At 39.5% G+C, this 26425-nt stretch overlaps 1 protein-coding gene across 2 annotated transcripts in view; it reads left to right on the top strand.

The window, feature by feature from the left end:
* Window positions 1-26425, top strand: part of CCDC34 (coiled-coil domain containing 34) — a 48309-nt gene that overhangs the window by 9941 nt on the left and 11943 nt on the right. For both annotated transcript variants that reach the window (XM_029206821.1, XM_029206822.1), the window contains exon 3: window positions 15312-15419. In XM_029206821.1, coding sequence (XP_029062654.1) covers window positions 15312-15419 — 108 coding nt within the window. The remainder of the gene's footprint in view (window positions 1-15311; window positions 15420-26425) is intronic.

The following is a 26425-nucleotide window of genomic DNA, read 5'->3' as shown; positions in this document are numbered from 1 at the left end:
GCTTACCGTTCCCCCTCCCCATATCCTCAAGTCCATTCTCTAGTAGGTCTGTGTCTTTATTCCTGTCTTACCCCTAGGTTCTTCATGACATTTTTTTTTCTTAAATTCCATATATATATGTTAGCATACGGTATTTGTCTTTCTCTTTCTGACTTACTTCACTCTATATGACAGACTCTGGGTCCATCCACCTCATTACAAATAGCTCAATTTCGTTTCTTTTTATGGCTGAGTAATATTCCATTGTATATATGTGCCACATCTTCTTTATCCATTCACATGTCATGGACACTTAGGTTGTTTCCATCTCCTAGCTATTGTAAATAGAGCTGCAATGAACATTTTGGTATATGACTCTTTTTGAATTATGGTTTTCTCAGGGTATATGCCCAGTAGTGGGATTGCTGGGTCATATGGTAGTTCTATTTGTAGTTTTTTAAGGAACCTCCATACTGTTCTCCATAGTGGCTGTACCAATTCACATTCCCACCAGCAGTGCAAGAGTGTTCCCTTTTCTCCACACCCTCTCCAGCATTTATTCTTTCTAGATTTTTTGATGATGGTCATTCTGACCAGTGTGAGATGATATCTCATTGCAGTTTTGATTTGCATTTCTCTAATGATTAGTGATGCTGAGCATTCTTTCATGTGTTTGTTGGCAGTCTGTATATCTTCTTTGGAGAAATGTCTATTTAGGTCTTCTGCCCATTTTTGGATTGGGTTGTTTGTTTTTTTGTTATTGAGTTGCATGAGCTGCTTATAAATTTTGGTGATTAATCCTTTGTCAGTTGCTTCATTTGCAAATATTTTCTCCCATTCTGAGGGTTGTCTTTTGGTCTTGTTTATGGTTTCCTTTGCTGTGCAAAAGCTTTGAAGTTTCATTAGGTCCCATTTGTTTATTTTTATTTCCATTTCTCTGGGAGGTGGGTCAAAAAAGATCTTGCTGTGATTTATGTCATAGAGCGTTCTGCCTGTGTTTTCCTCTAAGAGTTTGATAGTTTCTGGCCTTACATTTAGGTCTTTAATCCATTTTGAGCTTGTTTTTGTGTATGGTATTAGGGAGTGATCTAATCTCATACTTTTACATGTACCTGTCCAGTTTTCCCAGCACCACTTATTGAAGAGGCTGTCCTTTCTCCACTGTACATTCCTGCCTCCTTTATCAAAGATAAGGTGACCATATGTGCGTGGGTTTATCTCTGGGCTTTCTATCCTGTTCCATTAATCTATATTTCTGTTTTTGTGCCGGTACCATACTGTCTTGATTACTGTAGCTTTGTAGTATAGTCTGAAGTCAGGGAGCCTGATTCCTCCAGCTCCTTTTTTCGTTCTCAAGATTGCTTTTGCTATTCGGGGTCTTTTGTGTTTCCATACAATTTGTGAAATTTTTTGTTTTAGTTCTGTGAAAAATGCCAGTGGTAGTTTGATAGAGATTGCATTGAATCTGTAGATTGCTTTGGGTAGTAGAGTCATTTTCACAATGTTGATTCTTCCAATCCAAGAACATGGTATATCTCTCCATCTATTTGTATCATCTTTAATTTCTTTCATCAGTGTCTTATAATTTTCTGCATACAGGTCTTTTGTCTCCTTAGGTAGGTTTATTCCTAGATATTTTATTATTTTTGTTGCAATGGTAAATGAGAGTGTTTTCTTGATTTCACTTTCAGGTTTTTCATCATTAGTGTATAGGAATGCCAGAGATTTCTGTGCATTAATTTTGTATCCTGCTACTTTACCAAATTCATTGATTAGCTCTAGTAGTTTTCTGGTGGCATGTTTAGGATTCTGTATGTATAGTATCATGTCATTTGCAAAGAGTGAAAGCTTTACTTCTTCTTTTCCGATTTGGATTCCTTTTCTTCTCTGATTGCTGTGGCTAAAACTTCCAAAACTATGTTGAATAAGAGTGGTGAGAGTGGGCAACCTTGTCTTGTTCCCAATCTTAGTGGAAATGTTTTCAGTTTTTCACCATTGAGGACGATGTTGGCTGTGGGTTTGTCATATATGGCCTTTATTATGCTGAGGAAAGTTCCCTCTATGCCTACTTTCTGCAGGGTTTTTATCATAAATGGGTGTTGAATATTGTTGAAAGCTTTCTCTGCATCTATTGAGATGATCATATGGTTTTTCTCCTTCAGTTTGTTAATAGGTGTATCACGTTGATTGATTTGCGCATACTGAAGAATCCTTGCATTCCTGGAATAAACCCCACTTTATCATGGTGTATGATCCTTTTTATGTGCTGTTGGATTCTGTTTGCTAGTATTTAGTTGAGGATTTTTGCATCTATGTTCATCAGTGGTATGGGCCTATAGTTTTCTTTCTTTGTGACATCCTTGTCTGGTTTTGGTATCAGGGTGATGGTGGCCTCGTAGAATGATTTTGGGAGTGTTCCTCCCTCTGCTATATTTTGGAAGAGTTTGAGAACGATAGGTGTTAGCTCTTCTCTAAATGTTTGATAGAATTCGCCTGTGAAGCCATCTGGTCCTGGGCTTTTGTTTGTTGGAAGATTTTTAATCACAGTTTCAATTTCAGTGCTTGTGATTGGTCTGTTCATATTTTCTGTTTCTTCCTGATTCAGTCTTGGCAGGTTGTGCTTTTCTAAGAATTTGTCCATTTCTTCCAGGTTGTCCATTTTATTGGCATGGAGTTGCTTGTAGTAATCTCTCATGATCTTTTGTATTTCTGCAGTGTCAGTTGTTACTTCTCCTTTTTCATTTCTAATTCTATTGATTTGAGTCTTTTCCCTTTTTTTCTTGATGAGTCTGGCTAATGGTTTATCAATTTTGTTTATCTTCTCAAAGAACCAGCTTTTAATTTTATTGATCTTTGCTATCGTTTCCTTCATTTCTTTTTCATTTATTTCTGATCTGATTTTTATGATTTCTTCCACTAACTTTGGGTCTTTTTTGTTTTTCTTTCCCTAATTGCTTTAGGTGCAAGGTTAGGTTGTTTATTTGAGATGTTTCCTGTTTCTTAAGGTAGGATTGTATTCCTATAAACTTCCCTCTTAGAACTGCTTTTGCTGCATCCCATAGGTTTTGGGTCATTGTGTCTCCATTGTCATTTGTTTCTAGGTATTTTTTTATGTCCTCTTTGATTTCTTCCATGATCACTTCGTTATTAAGTAGTGTATTGTTTAGCCTCCTTGTGTTTGTATTTTTTACAGGTCTTTTCCTGTAATTGATATCTAGTCTCATAGCATTGTGGTCGGTGAAGATACTTGATACAATTTCAATTTTCTTAAGTTTACCAAGGCTTGATTTGTGACGCAAGAGATGATCTATCCTGGAGAATGTTCCATGAGCACTTGAGAAAAATGTGTATTCTGTTGTTTTTGGATGGAATGTCCTATAAATATCAGTGAAGTCCATCTTGTTTAATGAATCATTTAAAGCTTGTGTTTCCTTATTTATTTTCATTTTGGATGATCTGTCCAGGGGTGAAAGTGGGGTGTTAAAATCCCCTACTATGAATGTGTTAGTGTCGATTTCCCCTTTTATGGCTGTTAGTATTTGCCTTATATATTGAGGTGCTCCTATGTTGGGTGCATAAATATTTACAATTGTTGTATCTTCTTCTTGCATTGATCCGTTGATCATTATGTAGTGTCCTTCTTTGTCTCTTCTAATAGTCTTTATTTTAAAGTCTATTTTGTCTGATATGAGAATTGCTACTCCAGCTTTCTTTTGGTTTCCATTTGCATGGAATATCTTTTTCCATCCCCTCACTTTCAGTCTGTATGTGTCTTTAGGTCTGAAGTGGGTCTCTTGTAGACAGCATATATATGGGTCTTGATTTTGTATCCATTCAGCCAGTCTGTGTCTTTTGGTGGGAGCATTTAATCCATTTACATTTAAGGTAATTATCAATATGTGTGTTCCTATTCCCATTTTCTTAATTGTTTTGGGTTTGTTATTGTAGGTCTTTTCCTTCTCTTGTGTTTCTTGCCTAGAGAAGGTCCTTTAGCATTTGTTGTAAAGCTGGTTTGGTGGTGCTGAACTCTCTCAGCTTTTGCTTGTCTGTAAAGGTTTTAATTTCTCCATCAAATCTGAATGAGATCCCCGCTGGGTAGAGTAATCTTCGTTGTAGATTTTTCTCCTTCATCACTTTAAATATGTACTGCCAGTCCCTTCTGGCTTGCAGAGTTTCTGCTGAAAGATCAGCTGTTAACCTTATGGGGATTCCCTTGTGTGTTATTTGTTGTTTTTCCCTTGCTGCTTTTAATATGTTTTCTTTGTATTTAATTTTTGACAGTTTGATTAGTATGTGTCTTGGTGTGTTTCTCCTTGGATTTATCCTGTATGGGACTCTCTGTGCTTCCTGGACCTGATTATCTATTTCCTTTCCCATATTAGGGAAGTTTTCAACTATAATCTCTTCAAATATTTTCTCAGTCCCTTTCTTTTTCTCTTCTTCTTCTGTAACCCCAATAATTTGAATGTTGGTGCGTTTAGTGTTGTCCCAGCGGTCTCTGAGACTGTCCTCAGTTCTTTTCATTCTTTTTTCTTTATTCTGCTCTGCAGTAGTTATTTCCACTATTTTTTCTTCCAAGTCACTTATCCGTTCTTCTACCTCAGTTATTCCGCTATTGATCCCATCTAGAGTATTTTTAATTTCATTTATTGTGTTGTTCATCATTGCTTGTTTCATCTTTAGTTCTTCTAGGTCCTTGTTAAATGTTTCTTGCATTTTCTCTATTCTGTTTCCGAGATTTTGGATCATCTTTACTATCATTATTCTGAATTCTTTTTCAGGTAGACTGCCTATTTCCTCTTCATTTGTTAGGTCTGATGTGTTTTTATCTTGCTCCTTCATCTGCTGTGTGTTTTTCTGTCTTCTCATTTTGCTTATCTTACTGTTTGCGGTCTCCTTTTTGCAGGCTGCAGGTTCATTGTTCCCGTTGTTTTTGGTGTCTGTCCCCAGTGGCTAAAGTTTTTTCAGTGGGTTGTGTAGGCTTCCTGGTGGAGGGGATTAGTGCCTGTGTTCCGGTGGATGAGGCTGGATCTTGTCTCTCTAGTGGGCAGGTCCACGTCTGGTGGTGTGTTTTGGGGTGTCTGTGGACTTATGGTTTTCGACAGCCTCTCTGCTAATGGGTGGGGTTGCGTTCCTGTCTTGCTAGTTTGGCATAGGGTGTCCAGCACTGTAGCTTGCTGGTCGTTGAGTGAAGCTGGGTGCTGGTGTTGAGATGGAGCTCTCTGGGAGATTTTCACTGTTTGATATTATGTGGAGCTGGGAGGTGTCTTGTTGACCAGTGTCCTGAAGATGGCTCTCCCATCTCAGAGGCACAGCACTGACTCCAGGCTGCAGCACCAAGAGCCTTTCATCCACACGGCTGAGAATAAAAGGGAGAAAAAGTAGAAAGAAAGGAAGGAAGAAAGGAGGGAGGGAGGCAGGGAGGGAAGGAGGGAAGAATGAAAGAAAAAGAAAGAGGATAAAATAGAGTAAGATAAAATAAAGTTATTAAAATAAATATAATTAAGAAAAAAAATTTTTTTAAAGAGAAAAAAACGGACGGATAGAACCCTAGGACAAATGGTGACAGCAAAACTATATAGACAAGCTCTCACATAGAATCATACACATACACACAAAAAGAGGAAAAGGGGGAAAATAGTAAATCTTGCTCTCAAAGTTCACCTCCTCAATTTGGGATGATTCGTTGTCTATTCAGGTATTCCACAGATGCAGGATGCATCAAGTTGATTGTGGAGCTTTAATCCGCTGCTTCTGAGACTGCTTGGGAGAGATTTCCCTTTCTCTTCTTTGTTCGCATAGCTCCTGGGGCTCAGCTTTGGATTTGGCCCCACTTCTGTGTGTAGGTCGCCGGAGGGCATTTGTTCTTTGCTCAGACAGGACGGGGTTAAAGGAGCAGCTGCTTCAGGGACTCTGGCTCACTCAGGCCGGGGGGAGGGAGGGATGCGGATGCAGTGCGAGCCTGTGGCGGCACAGGCCGGCAGGACGTTGCACCAGCCTGAGGCACGCCGTGCGTTTTCCCGGGGAAGTTGTCCCTGGATCCCGGGACCCTGGCAGTGGCGGGCTGCACAGGCTCCCTGGAGGGGAGGTGTGGATAGTGACCTGTGCTCGCACACAGGCTTCTTGGTGGCGGCAGCAGCAGCCTTAGCGTCTCATGCCCGTCTCTGGGATCCGCACTTTTAGCCACGGCTCGCGCCCGTCTCTGGAGCTCCTTTAAGCAGCGCTCTTAATCCCCTCTTCTCGCGCACCAGGAAACAAAGAGGGAAGAAAATGTCTCTTGCCTCTTTGGCAGGTCCAGACTTTTCCCCGGACTCCCTCTCGGCTAGCCATGGTGCACTGACCCCCTGCAGGCTGTGTTCACGCCGCCAACCCCAGTCCTCTCCCTGGGATCCGACCTCCGAAGCCCAAGCCTCAGCTCCCAGCCCCGCCTGCCCCGGTGGGTGAGCAGACAAGCCTCTCGGGCTGGTGAGAGCCGTTCGGCACTGATCCTCTGTGTGGGAATCTCTCCGCTTTGCCCCCCGCACCCCTGTTGCTGTGCTCTCCTCCCCAGCTCCGAAGCTTCCCCCTCCGCCACCCACAGTCTACGCCCGCGAAGGGGCTTCCTAGTGTGTGGAAACCTTTCCTCCTTCACAGCTCCCTCCCACTGGTGCAGGTCCCGTCCCTATTCTTTTGTCTCTGTTTATTCTTTTTTCTTTTGCCCTACCCAGGTACATGCGGAGTTTCTTGCCTTTTGGGAGGTCTGAGGTCTTCTGCCAGCGTTCATTAGGTGTTCTTTAGGAGTTGTTCCACGTGTAGATGTATTTCTGGTGTATCTGTGGGGAGGAAGGTTATCTCCGCGTCGTGCTCTTCCGCCATCTTCCCGATCTCTCAAGATTCGGGAATCTTTAAATCACAGTTTCAGTTTCAGTACTTGTGATTGGTGTGTTCGTATTTTCTATTTCTTCTGGTTCAGTCCTGGAAAATTGTACCTTTCTAAGAGTTTGTCCATTTCTTCTAGGGTGTCCATTTATTGACATATAGTTGCTTATAGTAGTCTCCTATGGTCCTTTGTATTTCTGTAGTGTCAGTTGTAACTTCTCATTTTCATTTCTAATTTTATTAATTTCAGCCCTCTCCCTATTTTTCTTGATGAGTCTGGCTAATGGTTTATCAATTTTGTTTATCTTTTCAAAGAACCAGTTTTTACTTTCATTGATCTTTTCTATTTTCTTTGTGTCTATTTCATTTATCTCTACTCTGGTCTTTATGATTTCTTTCCTTCTACTAACTTTGGGGTTTGTTTGTTCTTTCTCTAGTTGCTTTAGGTGTAAGGTTAGGTTGTTTATTTGAGATTTTCTTGTTTCCTGATATAAATTTGTATTGACCTAAACTTTCCTCTTAGAACTGCATTTGTTACATCTCAAAGCGTTCAGATCATTGTGTTTTCGTTTTCGTTTGTCTCTAAGTTTTTTTTTTATTTCCTCTTTAATTTTTTTAGTGATCTGTGTTTAGTAACATATTGCTTAGCCTCGACATGTTTGTGTTTTTTACACTTTTTTTCTTGCAGTTGATTTCTCATCTCATAGCATTGTGGTCAGAAAAGATGACTGATATGTTTTCAGCTTTCTTAAATTTACCAAGGTTTGCTTTGTGGCCCAGCATGTGATCTGTCCTGGAGAATGTTCCATGTGCACTTGAGAAGAATATGTAGTCTGCTGCTCTCGATGGAATGTTCTATAAATATCAATTAAGTCTCTCTGGTCTAAAGTGTCATTTAAGGCCTGTGTTTCCTTACTGATTTTCTGTCTGGATGATCTGTTCAGTGATGTAAGTGGGATTTTAAAGTCCCCCACTATTGTGTTACTGTTGATTTCTCCTTTTATGCCTGTTACCAGTTGCCTTATATATTGTGGTGCTCCTGTGTTGGGTGCATATATATTTACCATTGTTATATCTTCTTTGTGGATTGATCCCTTCATCATTATGTAGTGTCCTTGTCTCTTGTAACAGTCTTTATCTTAAAGTCTATTTTGTCTGATATGAGTTTTGCTACTACAGCTTTCTTTTGATTTCCGTTTGCATGGAATACCTTTTTCGATCCCCTCACTTTTAGTATGTGTCCCTAGATCTGAAGTGGGTCTCTTGTAGACAGCACATATATGGGTCTTGTTTTTGTATGCGTTCAGCCAGTCTGTATCTTTTGGTTGGAGCATTTAGTTCATCTACATTTAATGTAATTATTGATATGTATGTTCTTCTTGCCATCTTGTTAATTGTTTTAGGATTTGTTTTTGTAGGTTTTTTTCTTCCCTTTCTCTTTTGTTCTCTTCTCCTGATTTGATGACTATCTTTAGAGGTGTGTTTGGTTACTTTTTCTATTTTGTGTGTGTATCTATTGTAGATTTTTTGTTAGTGGTTCCCATGAGGCTTTGATATAGCATTCTGTGTGTATACACAAGGTTTAAGTTGCTGGTCTCTTAATTTCAAATGCATTTCCAATATCTTGCATTTGTAATTTCTTCTCACGATTGCTGGTTTTGGTATCATGTTTGTGTGTGGATATTTTCCTATCTTTACTGTATGTTTGCCTTTACCAGGGAACTTTTTCATTTTGTAATTTTCTTCTTTCTAGTTGTGGCCTCTTTTTTTTGCCTAGAGAAGTTTCTTTTACATTTGTTGTAACACTGGTTTGGTGGTGCTGAATTCTTTTAGCTTTTGCTTGTCTGAAAAGTTTTTGATTTCTCCATTTAATCTGAATGAGAGCCTTGCTGGGTAGAGCATTCTTGGTTGTAGGTTTTTCCCTTTCATTACTTTAAACATATCATGCCACTCCCTTCTGGCCTGCAGAATTTCTGCTGAAAACTCAGTGGATAGCCTTAAGGGAGTTCCCTTGTACGTTATTTGTTGCTTTTCCCTTGCTGCTTTTAATATTGTCTCTTTATCTTTAATTTTTGTCATTTTGGTTACAGTGTGTCTTGGTATGTTCCTCTTTAGGTTCATCCTGTATGGGACACTGTGCTTCCTGGCCTTGGGTAACATTTTCCTTTCCCAGGTTAGGGAAGTTTTCAGCTATTATGTCTTTAAATATTTTCTCTGGCCCTTTCTCTCTCTCTTATCCTTCTGTCACCCCTATAATGCAAGTATTTATATGCTTGATGTTGTCCCAGATGTCTCTTATACTGTCCTCATTTCTTTTCATTCTGTTTTCTCTTCAGTGGCAGTGATTTCTACTACTCTGTCTTCCAGCTCACTGATCTGTTCTTCTGCCTCATTTAGTCTACTATTGATTCCTTCTAGGGTATTTTTCATTTCAGTTATTGTATTCATCTCTGTTTGGCTGTTCATTATATTTTCTAACTCTTTGTTAAAAACTTCTAAGTTCTCGCTCTGGCATCCATTCTCCTCTCAAGTTCTTTCCTCATCTTTATGATCATTACTCTTAACTCTTTCTTGGGTAGATTGCCTATCTCCACTTCACTTAGTTCTTTTGGGGTTTTATCTTGTTCCTTCATCTGGAACATATTCATTTGCTGTCTGTGTTGGTATTTGTATTTTTATGTATGTGGCAGGGTAGTTACCTTTCTCGACCTTGCAGAAGTAGTCTTCTATAGGAGACGTCCTATGTGTTCCAGCAGTGCACTCCTGTCTCGTCACCCGAGCTATATGCCTGCACGGGTCCTTCTGTTCTGGCAGGCTGACTGTGTGGGTGGTCTAGTGGGCTTGGTTGGCCACTAGTCTATTTGGTTGCCAGGCACTGCATTGTGTGGATACTGCTGGCTGTTGTTTAGTGGGGCCTGGTCGTGAGGCAGCTTTTGCAGAACCTTAGGGGGTCCTGGGGGTAGTGCTGGCTCACTGGTGGCTGGAGTCAGGATCCTGAAGACTCTGGAGTGTTGCCCCCCTACTGGCAGGTGAAGCCAGATCCTGGGGTTAGTGCAGGACTACTGGCAGACAGAGCTGGGTCCTGGAGCCTGGCTTCAGGGCCCAGGGATACCAGAGCTTGTTTTAAATCTGGTGTTGGGGGGCTGGTTCCCGACACAGTTGGGTATGGGGTCCAGGGTGTCCCAGAGGTTACGTTAGCCTGCTAGTGGGCAGGGCCAGGGCCCAGGCGGTCCCAGGGTAGGGTCTGGCCTGCTGTTGCTGGACTCAGTGTGCGACCTGTGGTATTGTAGTTTTCTTGCTTCTGGTCTGCCCCCTGGTGGATGAGGTGGTCCAGAGGCTTGTGCAGGCTTCCTGGTGGGAAGGGCCTGTGCCTGCCCACTCGTGGTTAGAGCTGGCTCTTGGCCCTCTGATGGGGAAAGCTGTGTTTAGGGCCTTGTCTGGAGGTGGCTGTTTGTTCAGGAAGTCTTTAGGCAGCCTGTCTGTTGGTAGGTGAGTCTGTGTCTCTGTTCAGTTAATTGTTTGGCCGGAGGCATCCCAGCACTGGCACTTACAGGGTTTTGGGTGGGTCCAGGTCTCGGTTATAGTGAGCCAAGATGGCAGCCTCCATTAGCTCACACAGCTGAATGCCCTCAAATGTGTCTGTCACCAGTGTCCATGTCCCCAGGGTGAGTCGCAGCCACCTCATGCATCCCTAGGAGACTCTCCAAGACCAGTAGGTAGGTCTGACCCAGGCTCCTATCAAATTACTGCTTTTGCCCTGGGTCCCAGTATGCATAATATTTTGTATGCACCCTTTAAGTTTGAAATCTCTTTTCCCCCAATTCTGTGGGGCTCCTGCAGTTAAGACCTACTGACCTTCAAAGCCAAATGCTCTGGGGACTCGTATTCCCAGTGCTCGGCCCCAGGGCTGGGGAGCCTTACCTGGGGCTCAGAACTCTCATTCCTGTGGGAGAGCCTTTGCAGTGTATTTATTCTCTACTTTGTGGGTTGCCCACCCTTGGGGGTAATGTGAGTCTGTCCCTCCTACCTGTCATTGTGGTTCCTTCTTTATGTCTTTAGTGGTAGAAGATCTTTTCTGGTAGTTTCCAGTCTTTTTCGTTGATTGTTGTTCTGTAGATAGTTGTGATTTTTTTGTTGTGCTTGTGAGAGGAGGTGAGCTCAGGGTCTCTCTCCTCCATCGTCTTGGCCACTCTCTTTGGTCACAGTCTTCACATTTTCAGAATTAGTGTGTTGTTGAGACCCCAGACTCTTACTTCTCTTACTTCAACCTCAAGTTTTAACATTACTAATTCCATTATTTAGTAACTTTCAAAATATTTGTTCACAGTGAGAAATCTACTTTGCTTGTTACACACAAATGCATACATATATGTAATGCCTGCTTACATATGTATCTGAAATATCTTAATTTTGTGCAGAACCTGTTAATATTCTATTCTATTCTATTTTTTCTTTTCTTTCTTTTTTTAAAGGCTAGTCATAACCCAGACATTGGTTTTAGACTCACAGTTTGGAAAACACTGATCTAGTGAATCAGTGGTATTGTGGAGCTCACTTTATGGTATTTAGCTTTATCTCTAGCCTCACTAGAAGTCACTTGTTACACTAAGAAAAGGAGGGTCACTTCAAGTCATTTTTAGAGTCAGCATTGCCATAAAGTTAATTAAATTACACTAAATTATAAGGAACCCTGGGCTTTGGAGTAACATGGAACTAGGCTCAAATTCTAGTCTTGCTGTTCTAAATCTGTGATCTTGGAAAAGTTACTTAACTTCTCTGAGCCTCAGTCTCTTCATCTATAAGCCACATGTTAGAGAGGCAATAGTAGAGAGGTTAAAAGCATAAATTCTTGAGTCGTACATCCTGGATTCAAAACTGAGACCTTGGATCTTTAACCTCTCTGCCTGGATTATCAGTGAAAGCGGAGAATAACATTCACCTCATAGTGTTTTGGGGACTAAGTGAACAGCAGGATGTGGCCTAATATATAGGAAGCACTTAGTAAAAGTTAGTTGTTGTTACGTGTTAAAGGAGATGATAGTAACTACCAAAGATTTATTTTGAGAACAGATTAAAATAAAATAATGAATATAAAGTCCCTACCTCAATGATTAAGCAGGTAGCAGAGTATAATTGAATGATTTAAACCTTTTCACATATTTAGTAGTTGGACATTTCTTATATCTATGTCATTACTTAACTCTGAAGCAGTGAAAATATTTTAGCATGAGTCTTAACCATATCAGTTATGCCAGGGATATCATAACATATGGGTAAACTACTCACTTTGGTATAAACTTATTTTGAGCTCTTGTGGTATTCACATTTTTTTCATGCCTTTCCCTTTGTTTTATTTTCTAAGTCATGTTTTCCTTATTTTCTGTCCTTATTTACTGTATTCTCTAACTTATTTATAAATCATATCACTAAAAGCACAGATTTTTAACCACAAGGAACAATTCATCTCAGATCCCTATTAAAACATGAGAGCCAGAGAGTAGCTTTGCCAAGGTTTTTTCAGTTAGTGGCAAAGCTGGGACTGGATCCTAGTTTTTTTGACTTCCAATTTAATGTGTTTTTTTCTACAATACCAAGATGCATTTTAGAAATAAAGGGGTCAGACTTAGTATTTAATTTTAAATTTACCCTGGCTTTCTTATATTCTTCCTTGAAACCTTGAAGGAAAATTTAAAGGTAATTGGGTCATTAAAAAGATCATCCCCCATCATAAATTTGATTTCAGCAACATTTAGATTTGTTTCAGATATCCCTGTAAGATTGAGTTAAAAATTATTTTAACTCATCAAAATTAGGCTTACAATTTTTTTTTACATTTGTAACTATGTTGAGGTGATAAAATGTGGTAAATATTGAACATTAGTATTGTGAAAAGCTGCCATATTGGTTTTGTAGGGCATGTAAATTTTACTTAAATTTTTATTATTTAAAAAAATTCTTTAGCAGACTACCTTGAATTCTCTATGGCCTTTGGCTAATTTTAATTTTTAACATTTTAGTATCGTCTATTCTAAATTATAAAAATTATCTAATTTGTGAATAATTCAGGTGCTTTTTTTTTTTTTTTTCCACCATCATGCTCTGGCCTTTGATTCATTCATCAGCCCTTCATGAAGGAATAGGGCAGGATATAGAGTTGGTGGAACTCAGATACTGAGTTTTTCTAATTGTTACCTTTAGTGGTGAAACTTTCTTTGAAAGTCAGCAAAAGCTATTGAAATTAAAAATGCATGTTTAGGATCCTCTTTGGATTTTGGTTTTCTATAATCAAGTGTTTACGCTGTGGGAAGATGTATAATTCTGTTGAAATTCAGTGGTGTACCAGAAGATGACATAGGGGCCTTGTGAGAGAAGACTCCAGCCGTGTCTGGAAGAGGCTGGCCTTGGTGGCAAAAAGATGGAGGCATTTAAGGTGGGAAATTCTGAGGGGAGCCAGCCTTGGAAGGGAGGGTTGTTTCTCAGAATGTGATGTATATTCTGAGGTTGCAAATCACTTGAACAGACATCCTGAGATTAAAGCACTGTTTGGGTCAGTGGTAGCATTTTCTAGGTACTTTTGACCCTTCCTTCATCTTTAACTCTTATGTCAGCATTAACTAAAATTTGTGAACCATAAAATAGGAATACAGTGTCTGATTTTTTTTCTGACTTTTGAGCTTAATTATATGAAGAATTTTAAAGGGTACATAAATGTAACCAGTCCTATCTTTAGTTGTATATTTAAATAACTTTCTTGACAATCAAATTTAGGACTATTTTGGAAAATGTGGTTGTCAAATCTATATCTAGTCTGTCATGCACATGCACATATTCCCCCTTGTTTCGTGACACTAGTCCAGACTTTTGTCCCCTTCCAACTCGTACCGTGGCAACCTCCTAGTCAGTCTCCCTCATGATAGTTCTGATCCCTTCAAATGCAGTTTTCAACCTTTATCATTAAGAGTTTTAAATCATCCCTTTTGCCATGTATTCCTGCTTCGTAGTGTTTACTCTGCCTGTCTCAAAAGACCTTTTTCCATCTAGTTAGTACCACAGTCTGACTTTCTAGTCACCTCCTCTCCCCGTTCTAGTCAAGCCATCTCCTCACTGTTCCTCTCATGGTGCTCGTTTTTTTACTACCCTGAACCATACTCTTTCTCCTCTCATCTTCCCTTCCCTTTTCTGAGCTCTTATTCTACACAGTATCTCACAATGCAGCACTTCATTATTTTGTGTATACGGAATTAGATTACATCAGAGACTTCTGGAATTTCATCCCTGCATCTCAGTTCTTGCTATCTTTATAGTAAGTGCTCCATTTAAAAAAAAAAAAGTATTAAGTGAATAATCAAGGGATAGCAGCTGCAGAGGTAATGAAGAGTCCTTTTAAAACCAAAATGGATATTTTACTTTGGGGGGATGGGGGGAATATAGTGTTTAAAAGTTGGAAGACTCTGAATGAGTGAGGGAAGCTATTTCCGATGCAGCAGAATTCTAGGATGAGAGATCACGGAAGACAGGTATCCTTAGACCAGTTGTTCTCAAGTATACAAGATATGTTCTTGGTGTCAAGTTTTATCTTCATTTCATTTAACACACTGGAATTGTCTGAGAGTTGAAAAATTGTCTTTCTCACTGCCACCCATGCTGAGGTAGGTAGGTCCTTGGGAAAGGGAGGCATGGGGATGAGGTCCAGTGGAAGACATATAAAAGTATCCAATTTCTGGTATCTAAGGAGAGAGAAGAATAACCAGTAATTATGGTAGTAGAGTCCTAGGAGTCTAGTTTGAACAGCATTCTCAACTAATGCAGTAATTTAACTGATGAGTGACAGAGTGGTGGCATTCAGCTTGTAGTTTTATTTGGCCATACTTTCCACATTCTTTCTCCTGAGGAAATGCCCAAACATGTAGATTCGAGTGACAGCAAGGCAGTTAAATAATCTAGGATATGAATGTGGTTTTGTTTTACACTCCAGCAGCTATAAAACCAGCAAAGAAAAATCTGGATCCTTTTTTTCCCTACATTTCTTCTTTGGTGTAACTCTGAATTAAAAGTTTAATTTAGGGATTATTTAATTCCTACCCTTTATCTTCATCAAGAATCTAGAAGCTTTATATAACTGTAAAAATGTTGCAATTTTCTTGAGCTTCTGCCAGTAGTGTACAGTGATGCCAAAATTTATGTGTGGGAAAGTTGATTTCAATGAGGGTAATTTAGCTGAAGTTTAGTCTAAGAAACTAGTGTTTTGCTGCCAAGCAATTATTTGCATTTCTAGAAAATGACTTACACTTTTTACCAATGCCTTCCTTTCATCATAGACTAGTTGCTTAAGTTAGTTATTGTCACTAATGGTATATTTTCTATAAAGGAAACTATATTCTTGTTTAATTTGGTTAACCTCAGACATTAAAAAAAAATATGTGAGGTTGAGTACTTCTATTAAATGTTGCCTTTTGCTTGAATAAAATCCACAGGAATTAAATGAACAGCTAGAGAAAAAGAAAGAAGTGGAAAAACGTGAAAAGAGAAAGATAATTGCTGAAGAAAAGCACAAGGAATGGGTTCAGAAAAAGAATGAACAGGTAAGGAGAAAAAAGTGTGCACACATACTGACGTCTCCTTTGCAAAGTCTTCTTCCTGTTACTCCTTGCCATTACCTGTGTTTTCTCATTTTCTCTTAGATTATTTCTTCTCTAACCTGATTTTTTTTTTTCTCCCCTCAGGGACATTTATCAAATCTTTTGCCCTTTGCTCTCTGCTTCTCTCCCTTCTCCCTCATGTGGCTTCCACTCGTATCTGACTGCAGGTAGTTATGAAGTTTGTATCTCCAGACCTGACCTCCCAGAGCCTTGGATTTTCATCTGTTAGGTTGGTAGGGTCCTCTGGACCTGCAAATATAAAACAACCCATTTTTATCCATTCTCCTCTCATAGAACCATCATTCTGACTCCTTGATTTCTGATATTAGTACTACTATCATCTCAATCACCTAGGCATAATCAGAATTCTTTTGTTTCTAATCATCCTCGCCTTTCCTTTACAGTCACCACTCTCCTGTTTGTGATCTCTTCCTGTCAGGTCTCATCACATTTTTCAACTTATTGTTTATTTCCCCATACTGAAATGTAAAGCCCCATAAGGGCAGGGATTTTAAGGGCAGGGATTTCTGCCTCTTGTTCAGTTATCCAGCAGTTAGATCAGTACCTGATGCTTAAAAATGCCCCAAAATATGACTTCATCCTCTGTGTCCTTGCCAGACTAATCTTGCCAAAAAGTCAAGTGTCATCCCTCAGTTCAAAATATATCTTTCATGATTCCCCACTGTCCTCTGAATAACATTTGAACTGTTCTAGCCTGGCTGGTTAAATACCTTCTACTCTCTGCTCTCCGAGCCACATCTCCTTCCAACTGTGCTGCCCTTCATTCCATACTGTCAGCTTCTGACTGGCATCTTTGGGGAGCACACTCAGGATAAGCATGGCCCATCTTCTTGGAGTATTAGTGTTGCTGGAAAATTTTGAAAGGAAAAACGTTAGTTTTATGTTAAAGCAAGCACAGATATTTAATAGAGTAGAACATAAATTTTATATTATTTTTAAAATACACAGTAGATTTCAAAGAAATCTTGGGCTTTGGACTGTGCTCCCCCGCCCCTAGGAATATATGTTCATGAGAAGTTTTGAGAACACTTCTGTGTCTCATTTCCTTTTTTTTAATATGGTATCTCTTCAGTATGGGATCTCATCACATTTTTCACCCTACCTTTCCTTTTATTATCCAACTCAAAGTATTTCCTACATGAATCATTTGCTGATCACATGCTGGAAATTCTTTTCTTCTCTGAGTCCTTGTTTAATTTATATCACTTTATACAAAATACAATGCAGTATATGATATACTTTGTTGCTAGTTGTATTTTTCTTCTTTTTTTAATAAATTTATTTATTTCTGGCTGCGTTGGGTCTTCGTTGCTGCGTGCAGGCTTTTCTTTAGTTGTGGCTCACAGGGGCTACTCTTTGTTGTGGTACACAGACTTCTCATTGCAGTGGCTTCTCTTGTTGTGGAGCACGTGCTCTAGGCGTGCGGGCGTCAGTAGTTGTAGCGCACGGAATCTGGAGCGCAGGCTCAGTAGTTGTGGCGCACGGGCTTAGTTGCTCTGTGGCATGTGGGATCTTCCCGGACCAGGGCTCAAACCCATGTCCCCTGCATTGGCAGGTGGATTCTCAACCACTGCACCACCAGGGAAGCCCCCCCTTGTAATTTTAAGACTCTTAAGGATAGGAGCTTTTTGGGTTTTTTTGTGTTTTTTAAGTTATTTTTTATATTTTTATCCATTACAAGATCTAACTAACATAATGCTTTGTAATATAGTAAGCATTTGTTTTTGGAATAAATGAGTGAATGAATAAATGTATCATTTTCCTTTCAGTTTTAATACAGTCTTGTATTAGATCTCAAATTAGAAATGTAAAAAAAATCTTGTCTGTTGTGATTTTTTTACACATTTAGAATGGTACTGCTTTTATTATTAATATCCAATTTTATGAATTCAGTCAAATGTTTGATTTAAGTTGTAAGACAAAAATTTTAAATTATTTCTAACTTTTGGGTCCTAACTATTATTGAATGCAGTGCCTAGTGGTATTAATAGTACCTAGTAAATAATTCCAGTAAATTGAAGATGACATAGCTTTCTTCATCCAAGTATTATAAGAAGGAAATTGGCTAGGCGTGTGTATGTTATAACCATAAATATATTTGTTCTTTACTTCAGAAGTAAATTATTTTTTTTAAGTTTGCTACATCCCATAATACAAGAAAGAGTTCTTTGTGAATAAATGCCAAAATCAAAATAAGCCTGTGTAACTACAACCAAGCTTTGAGTGATACTTTTTTGAAATATATAGCTAGAAAATAAAAGTTTTGCATGTATTGAATAGTATGCTCTCTCCTCTAAAAGCTTCTCTTATCTTCTGACTCCATTAAGCTCATTTTACCATGCTAATCAAACATAGTTGTTTGTCTAAGAATGTAGAGATGATATATTGTTTGTCTAAGAATGTAGAGATGATATATTCTCTGTTTTAATTAGTGGCAGTAGATCTAATCCAATTATTTGAGAAAAATTATTTCTTTTTTTTGAAGGGAAGTGGCTTGCCCTGACATAAATCACTAATTATCGAAAGCAAGATTCCATAAGGTTGAGAAGAGTTTAAAAATGAACCTTGAGAAATTTACTTATTCTGCAGAATTCCTGTGCATACTAAGGAATAATTGATCACTCTTGTTTTTTTTTTTTTTTTTTTTTTGCCTTAAGAACTATCAGATTTCTTATTTCAGTCTTGGTTATACTTACCTCTATTTGTAAAGACTGCTCTTCTGGTTCTTCTCTTCCTGTCTGGCATCTAGCTTTTTTCTCCTCTGTTTACATTTCATGGTGTGTGGTCCTCTGCTGCTTCCAGCTTCATTCACATTTTAGATATATCTGTGGCATTATTTTCTCTAAGTTATTTTCACTGTGTTCTATCAAAAAATCAGACAAAAAGAATTTATATGTCCATTAGCAAAGCTAATTTCTTATATTGTGCTATAAATTGTTAAATCCTTTTCAAATAAATGGCTTATCTCATCTGGTACTCTGACATTTGTGTTGCCATGCTAATTCATTTTTTAGATTTGTTTTTTTACAGTGTGTTACCACATATCTTGCAAAAGGGCATTTGCCTTCATTGTTTGAGAATTAAAAATAAATTTATTTTTAAACAGTTTTTTTAAACCATGGAACTGTTTTAATGTAAAAAATTAATTCCAATCAGCAAAGTGTATGATTGATAACACTGTCATCAGTGCATCATTCATGCATTCAACACGTTTATTATGTGCCAGATACTATTGAAGGAACCAAAATAGAAATTCAGAAACTTTGAGTAGTTAGTTGGTTTGTTAGTTTCCTTTAGTTTGAAGAAACAAAGGTTCTCTCAGGGCACCATCTTAAAAAAAAAAAAAAAAAAAAAGATTTATCGTTATTCTCTGTGTGGTACAGCACTGCAGTGCCAGAAAATCTGAAGCCACTTAGTGGCTGGCTACTCTCTCTCAGTACTTCTCTCTGAATGTCTGCTCTGGTCTCCTTTTGCTAACTAAAGGCATTCTATCCTCTCTTCTGTAGTTTAAATGCTGCAGAGGGCCTGTCTGTCTGATGTTTTAAAATCAGCTTCATTGAGCAATAATTTACATACAATAAAACACACCTATTTTAAGTTTGATGAGGTTTGACAAGCTTATGTACCTGTGAAACCGGCATTACAGCCAAGGTAGAAGACATTTCCTATTCCTCCAGATAGTTCCCTTGTGCTCCCTTGCATTCAGCCCCTGCTTCCCACCAACTAACCCCAGCTCCAAGGAAGGATAAGTCTGCTTTCTGTTCCTGTAGATTAGATTTGCCTTTTCTAGTATTTCCTATAGGTAGAATCATTCAATATATATTCCTTTGTGTCAGCCTTCTTCTGTTTTTAAAAATTGCCGATATTTCAGGTATTAAGATTGTTCCTTTTTATTGCTGAGTGATATTCTATTCTGTGGAATACCACAAATTGTCTAACCATTCACTAGTTGATGGGATAATTGGATTGTTTCCAGTTTTGGGATATTATGAATAAAATTCTGTGACCACTTACGTACAAGTCTTTTTGTGGATACTTGTTTTCATTGCTCTTGGGTAAATGCCTAGGAACTGAATTGCTGGGTTGTATGGTAAGTGTGTGTTTAACTTTAAAAAATAGTTCGGCAATTTCTTATAAAGTGCTTGTGCCACTTCTACATTCCTACCACTATTGTCTGAAAGTTCCAAGTGCACCACATCCTTGCCAGATTCTCAGTCTTTTTAACGTTGTCATTCTATTAAGTGTGTAGTAGTTTATCATTGTTGTTTTAATTTCCATTTTCCTGAGATCTAATGGTATTTACCATCTTTTCATAAGCTTATTCGCTTTGTCTGCTAGGGCTGTCATGACAAAATATTGAATATCACAGATTGAGTGGCTTAAACAACAGAAATTTTCTTACAGTTCTGTAGGCTGACAGTCCAAAATGAAGGTGTCTGCAAGGTTTGGTTTCTCTTGCAGCCTCTCTCTTTGGATTGCAGATGACTGCCTTCTCTCCATACCCTCACATGGCCTTTTCTGTGTACATGCCCATCCCTGATGTCTCCTCTTCCTCTTGTAAGGACACCAGTCCTTTTGGATTAGGGCCCCACCTTTATGAACTTGATTACCTATCCTATCCTATCTCAAAACACAGTTACAGGCTGGGGGATCAAGATGGTGGAGGAGTAGGACAGGGAGCTCACCTACTCCCACAGAAACATTCAAAACACATCTGCAAGTGGAACGATTCACATAGAATATCTACTGAACGCCGGCAGAAGACCTCAAACTTCTGAAAGGACAAGAAAACCTCCAAGTAACTGGGTAGGACAAAAGGAAATAGAAAGGAATGGGGATGGGCCTGCACTGCAGGGAGGGAGCTGTGAAGGAGAAAAGGTTCCCGCACCCTGGGAGTCCCTTCACTGGTGGGGGATCAGCCTGGATGGAGGCAGAGCTTCGGAGCCTAGGAGGAGAGCACAGCAACCGGTTTGCAGAAGGCAAAATGGAGAGTAACCTGCACAGAAGGTCGGCACCACCACCTTGTGTTCTCCAGCCTGAGATGCTCCTCTGTTGCTGCGGGTGGGGACTGGGTGCTGAAGCTCAAGCCTCAGAGGTCAGACCCAGGGAAAGGACCAGGGTTGGTTGTTCAGAGACAGCCTGCAGAGGCTAGCTTGTGGCAACTGAGGGTGTACTCAGAAGAAGCTGGCGCCTGCCAGAAAAGCAAGGTGCCACTATTAGGGGCACATGAGAAGAGGGACAGGACCACCATAAGAGCTTCTTCCCCTGTAAGTGCTCCCAGGCAACGGGACACTGCCTACAGAAGCTCTGGGTGTGGGCTCAAGTCACCACTGCAATCATGGGCTCCATAGGCAGGCACGGGCCACCACTACGAGATCCACAAGAAGTTGCCAAGTGCTGCCCACACTGTCCGGGGAGTGCACAAGGGCTGCTGCACCTGCACACCCCATGTCAAGGGGATAACAGCCAGCCCATGCTGAGGAAAGAAACAGCAAGCATCCAAACTAAAATCAGCCCCTTGATTCTGGAAAAGATGGTGGAGTAGAAGGCCTTGAGCTCACCTCCTCTCATGAAAATACCATAATCACAACAAACTGCTGAACAACTATCAAAAAAGACTGGAACGTACCAAAAAAGATAGTTTACATTCAAAGACAAAGAAGAAGCCACAATGAGATGGTAGGAGGGCGCTTTCACAACATAATCAAATCCCATACCCGCCAGGTGGGCGACCCACAGACTGGAAAATAATTATATCACAGAGGTTCTCCCACAAGAGTGAAAGTCCTAAGCCCCACTTCAGGCTCCCCAGGCTGAGGGTCTGGCATCAAGAGGAGGAATCCCAGAGCAATTGGCTTTGAAGACCAGTGGGGCTTGAGTGCAGGAGCTCCATAGGACTGGGGGAAACAGAGACTCCACTCTTGGAGGGCACACACAAGGTTTCATGTACACTGGGACCCAGCACAAAGAAGTAATTCCATAGGAGCTTGGGCTGGACCTACCTATGAGTCTTGGAGGGTCTCCTGGGGAGGTTGAGATTGGCTCTGGATCACTATGGGGGGGGGAGGCAAGGACACTGGTGGCAGAGGCCCCAGAGAATATTGATTGGCTTGAGCTCTCCCAGAGGTTGCCATTTTGGCATCAAGACCTGGCCCTACCCAGCAGCCTAGAGGCTCCAGTGCGTGAATGCCTTAGGCCAAACAACCAGCAAGATAGGAACACAGCCCCACCCATCAGCAGACAGGCTGCCTAAAGCTGTACTGAGCTTACAGCCACCTCTAAACACACCCTTTGACATGGTCTGCCCACCAGAGGGACAAGACCCAGCTCCACACACTAGTGGGTAGGGACCAGTCCCACCAGGAAGCCTGCACAAGCCTCAGGACCAAACTCACCTACCAGAGGGCAGACACCAGAAGCAAGAGCTATGATCCTGCAGCCAGTGGAAAGAAGACCACAAACACAGAAAGCTAGACAAAATGAGATGGCAGAGAAATATGTTCTAGACGAAAGAACAAGATAAAAACCCACAAGAACAACTGAATCAAGTGGAGATAGGCAAACTACCTGAAAAAGAATTGAGAGTAACGATAGTAAAGATGATCCAAAATTTCTGAAAAGAATGGAGGCACAGATTGAGAAGATACAAATGATGTTTAACAAAGAGAAGATCTAAAGAATAAACAGATGAACAATACAATAACTGGAATGAAAAATACACTAGAAGGAAGCAATAGCACACGAATTGAGGCAGAAGAATGAATAAGTGAGCTGGAAGACAGAATGTTGGAAATCACTGCTGCAGAACAGAATGAAGAAAAAAGAATGAAAAGAAATGAGGATGGTCTTGGAGACCTCTGTGACAACATTAAATGCACCAATATTAGCACTGTAGGGGTCCAAGAAGGAGAAGAGAGAAAGAGCCTGAGAAAATATTTGAAGAGATTATAGCTGAAAACGTCCTTAACATTAGAAAGGAAACACTCAAGTCCAGGAAGCCCAGAGAGTCCCATACAAGATAAACCTAAGGAGGAACAAGATGAGACACATACTAATCAAACTGACGAAAATTAAATACAAACAATTAAAAACAACAGGGAAGAGAAACAAATAACATACAAGGGAATCCCCATAAGGTATCTGCTGATTTTTCAGCAGAAAATCTGCAGGCCAGAAGGGAGTGGATGATATATTTAAAGTGACGAAAGGGACAAACCTACTACCAAGAATACTCTACCCAGCAGACTCGCATTCAGATTTGACGGAGAAATCAAAAGCTTTATGGACAAACAAAACCTAAGAGAATTCAGCACCACCAAACCAGCTTTGAAACAAGTGCTAAAGGAATTTCTCTAGGCAGAAGAGACCACAACTAGAATCAAGAAAATTATGAATGGGAAAGCTCACCAGTTAAGACAAACATAAAGCAAAGGTAGGAAATCATCCACGCACAAATATGATAGTAAAACCAGCAGTCGTGAGAAGAGTACAAATGCAGGATATTGATAATGCATTGGAAATTAAGAGACCAGCAAGTTAAAACAGTCTTGTACATATATAGACTGCTAGGTCAAAACCTTTTGGGAACCACAAACCAAAATTCTACAATAGATACACACACGAAAAAGAAGAAGCAACCCAATCACAACGCTAAAAGATAGACATCAAATCACAAGAAAAGGGCTTCCCTGGTGGGGCAGTGGTTGGGAGTCCACCTGCCGATGCAGGGTACATGGGTTCGTGCCCTGGTCCGGGAGGATCCCACATGCTGGGGAGCGGCTGGGCCCTTGGGTCATGGCCGCTGAGCCTGCACGTCCAGAGCCTGTGCTCCGTGGTGCGAGAGGCCACGGTAGTGAGAGGCCCGTGTACCGCAAAGGGGGAAAAAAAAATCACAAGAGAGGAGGAAGAGAAGAAAAAAGGCCTACAAAAACAAATCCTCGTTAACAAAATGGCAGTAAGAACAGACATATCGATAATTACCTTAAATGTAAATGGATTAAATGCTCCAACCAAAAGACACAGACAGGCTGAATGTATACAAAAACAAGACCCATATATATGCTGTCTACAAGAGACCCTCTTTAGCCCTAGGGACACATACAGAGGGAATGTGAGGGGACAGAAAAAGGTATCCCATGCAAATGGAAATCAAAAGAAAGCTGGAGTAGCAAAACTCACATCACACAAAATAGACTTTAAAATAAAGACTGTTACAAGAGACAAAGAAGGACACTACATAACGATCACGGGATCAATCCACGAAGAAGATATAGCAATTACAAATATATGTGCACCCAACATAGGAGCACCTCAATATACAAGGCAAATGCTAACAGCCATAAAAAAAGAAATTGACACTAACACAATAATAGTGTGGGACTTTAACACCCCAGTCCCATCACTGGACAGATCATCCAGACAGAAAATCAACAAGGAAACACAGGTCTTGAATGACATACTAGACCCTATGGACTTAATTCGTATTTATTACAACATTCCTTTGATTGTTCTCAAGTGCATATGGAACATTCTCCAGGATAGATCACATCTTGGGCCACAAATCAACCCTCAGTAAATTTAAGAAAATTGAAATCATATCGAGAATATTTCCTAACCACAACACTATGAGATTAGAAACCAATTACAGGAAATAAAAACCGTAACAAACACATGGAGGCTAAATAATATGTTACAAAACAACCATGGATCACTGAAGAAATCAAAGAGGAAATTTAAAAATACCTAGAGACAGATGACAATGAAAACACGATGATCCAAAACCTATGGGGTGCAGCAAAAGCAGTTCTACGAGGGATGTTCATAGCAATACAGTCTTAACTCAGGAAACAAGAAAATCTCAAAAAAACAACCTAACCTTACATGTAAAGGAACTAGAGAAAGAAGAACAAACAAAACCCAAAGTTAGTAGAAGGAAAGAAATCATAAAGATCAGAGCAGAAATAAATGAAATAGAGATGAAGAAAACAGTAGTAAAGATCAATGAAACTAAAAGCTGATTCTTTGAGAAGATAAACAAAATTGATAAACGGTTAGCCAGATTCATCAAGAAAAATGAGGACTCAAATCAATAAAATTAGAAATGAAAATGAAAATACAAAGGACCATAAGAGACTACTACAAAAAACTATATGCCAATAAAATGGACAACTTGGAAAAATAGACTAATTCTTAGAAAGGTACAAGCTTCCAAGACTGAACCAGGAAGAAACAGAAGATATGAATAGACCTATCACAAGTACTGAAATTGAAACTGATTAAAAAGTTTCCAACTAACAAAAATGCAGGACCAGATAGCTTCACAGGCGAATTCTATCAAACATGTAGAAAAGAGTTAACACCTATCCTTCTGAAACTATTCCAAAAATTGCAGAGGAAGGAACACTCCCAAACTTTCTATGTGGCCACCATGACCCTGATACCAAAACCAGACAAAGATACCACAAAAAGAGAAAATTACCGGCCAGTATCACTGATGAACATAGACGGAAAAATCCTCAACGAAATACTAGCAACCTGAATCCATAATACACCATGATCAAGTGGGATTTATCCCAGGGATGCAAGGATTCTACAATATCCACAAATCAATCAGTGTTATACACCATGTTAACAAACTGAAGACTAAAAACCATATGATCATCTCAATAGATGCAGAAAAAGCTTTTGACAAAATTCAACACCCATTTATGATAAAAATTCTCCAGAAGTAGGCATAAAGGGAACTTACCTCTACATAGTAAAGGCCTTATATGACAAGTCCACAGCTAACATTCTCAACAGTAAAGAGCTGAAAGCATTCTCTTTGAGATAGGAACAAGACAAGGATGTCCACTGTCACCACTTTTATTCAGCATAGTTTTGGAAGTCCTAGCCACAGTAATCAGAGAAGAAAAAGAAATAAGAGTAATGCAAATTGAAAAAGAAGTAAAACTGTCACTGTTTGCAGCAACATGATATTATACATAGAAAAGATGCTACCAGAAAACTACTAGAGCTTATCAGTGAATTCAGTAAATGTACAGGATGCAAAATTAATACACCAAAATCTTGCATTCCTATACACTAACAACTAAAGATCAAAAAGAGAAATCAAGGAAACAATCCCATTTACCATCACATCAAAAAGGATAAAATACATAGGAGTAAACCTACCTGAGGAGACAAAAGACCTGTATTCTGAAAACTATAAGACGTGATGAAGGAAATCAAAGGTGACACAAAGATGATGTGGAAAGGTATTGTTTTGGATTGGAAGAATCAATATTGTCAAAATGACTATGCTACCCAAGGCAACTACAGACTCAGTGGAGTCCCTGTCAAATTACCAATGACATTTTCCACAGAAGTAGAACAAAGATTTTTAAAATTTATATGGAAGCACAAAAGACTCTGAATAGTGAAAGCAATTCTGAGAAAGAAAAACAGAGCTGGAGGAATCAGGTTACCTGACTTCAGACTATACTGTAAAGCTACAGTAATCAAAAGAGTATGGTACTTGCACAAAAACAGAAATACAGATCAATGGAACAGGAGAGAAAGCCCAGAAATAAACCCACCCACCTATGGTCAATTAATCTATGACAAAGCAGGCAAGAATATACAAAGGAGAAAAGACAGTCTCTTCAAAAAGTGGTGCTGAGAAAACTGGATAGCTACATGTAAAAGAATGAAATTAGACATTCATAAACACTATACATAAAAATAAACTCAAAATGGATCAAAGACCTAAATGTAAGGCTACACAGTATAAAACTCTTAGAGGAAAACGTAGGCACAATACTCCTTGATTTAAATTGCAGCAAGATATTTTTTGATACACCTCCTAGACTAATGAAAATAAAAACAAATATAAGCAAATAGGACCTAATGAAACTTAAAAGCTTCTACACAGCAAAGGAAACCGTAAA

The sequence above is a fragment of the Monodon monoceros genome, unplaced genomic scaffold, assembly GCF_005190385.1.
Source record: "Monodon monoceros isolate NGI ecotype Baffin Bay Population unplaced genomic scaffold, NGI_Narwhal_1 Super_Scaffold_7, whole genome shotgun sequence".
NCBI lineage: Eukaryota > Metazoa > Chordata > Mammalia > Artiodactyla > Monodontidae > Monodon > Monodon monoceros.
This window is presented reverse-complemented; position numbering and strand designations above follow the sequence as displayed.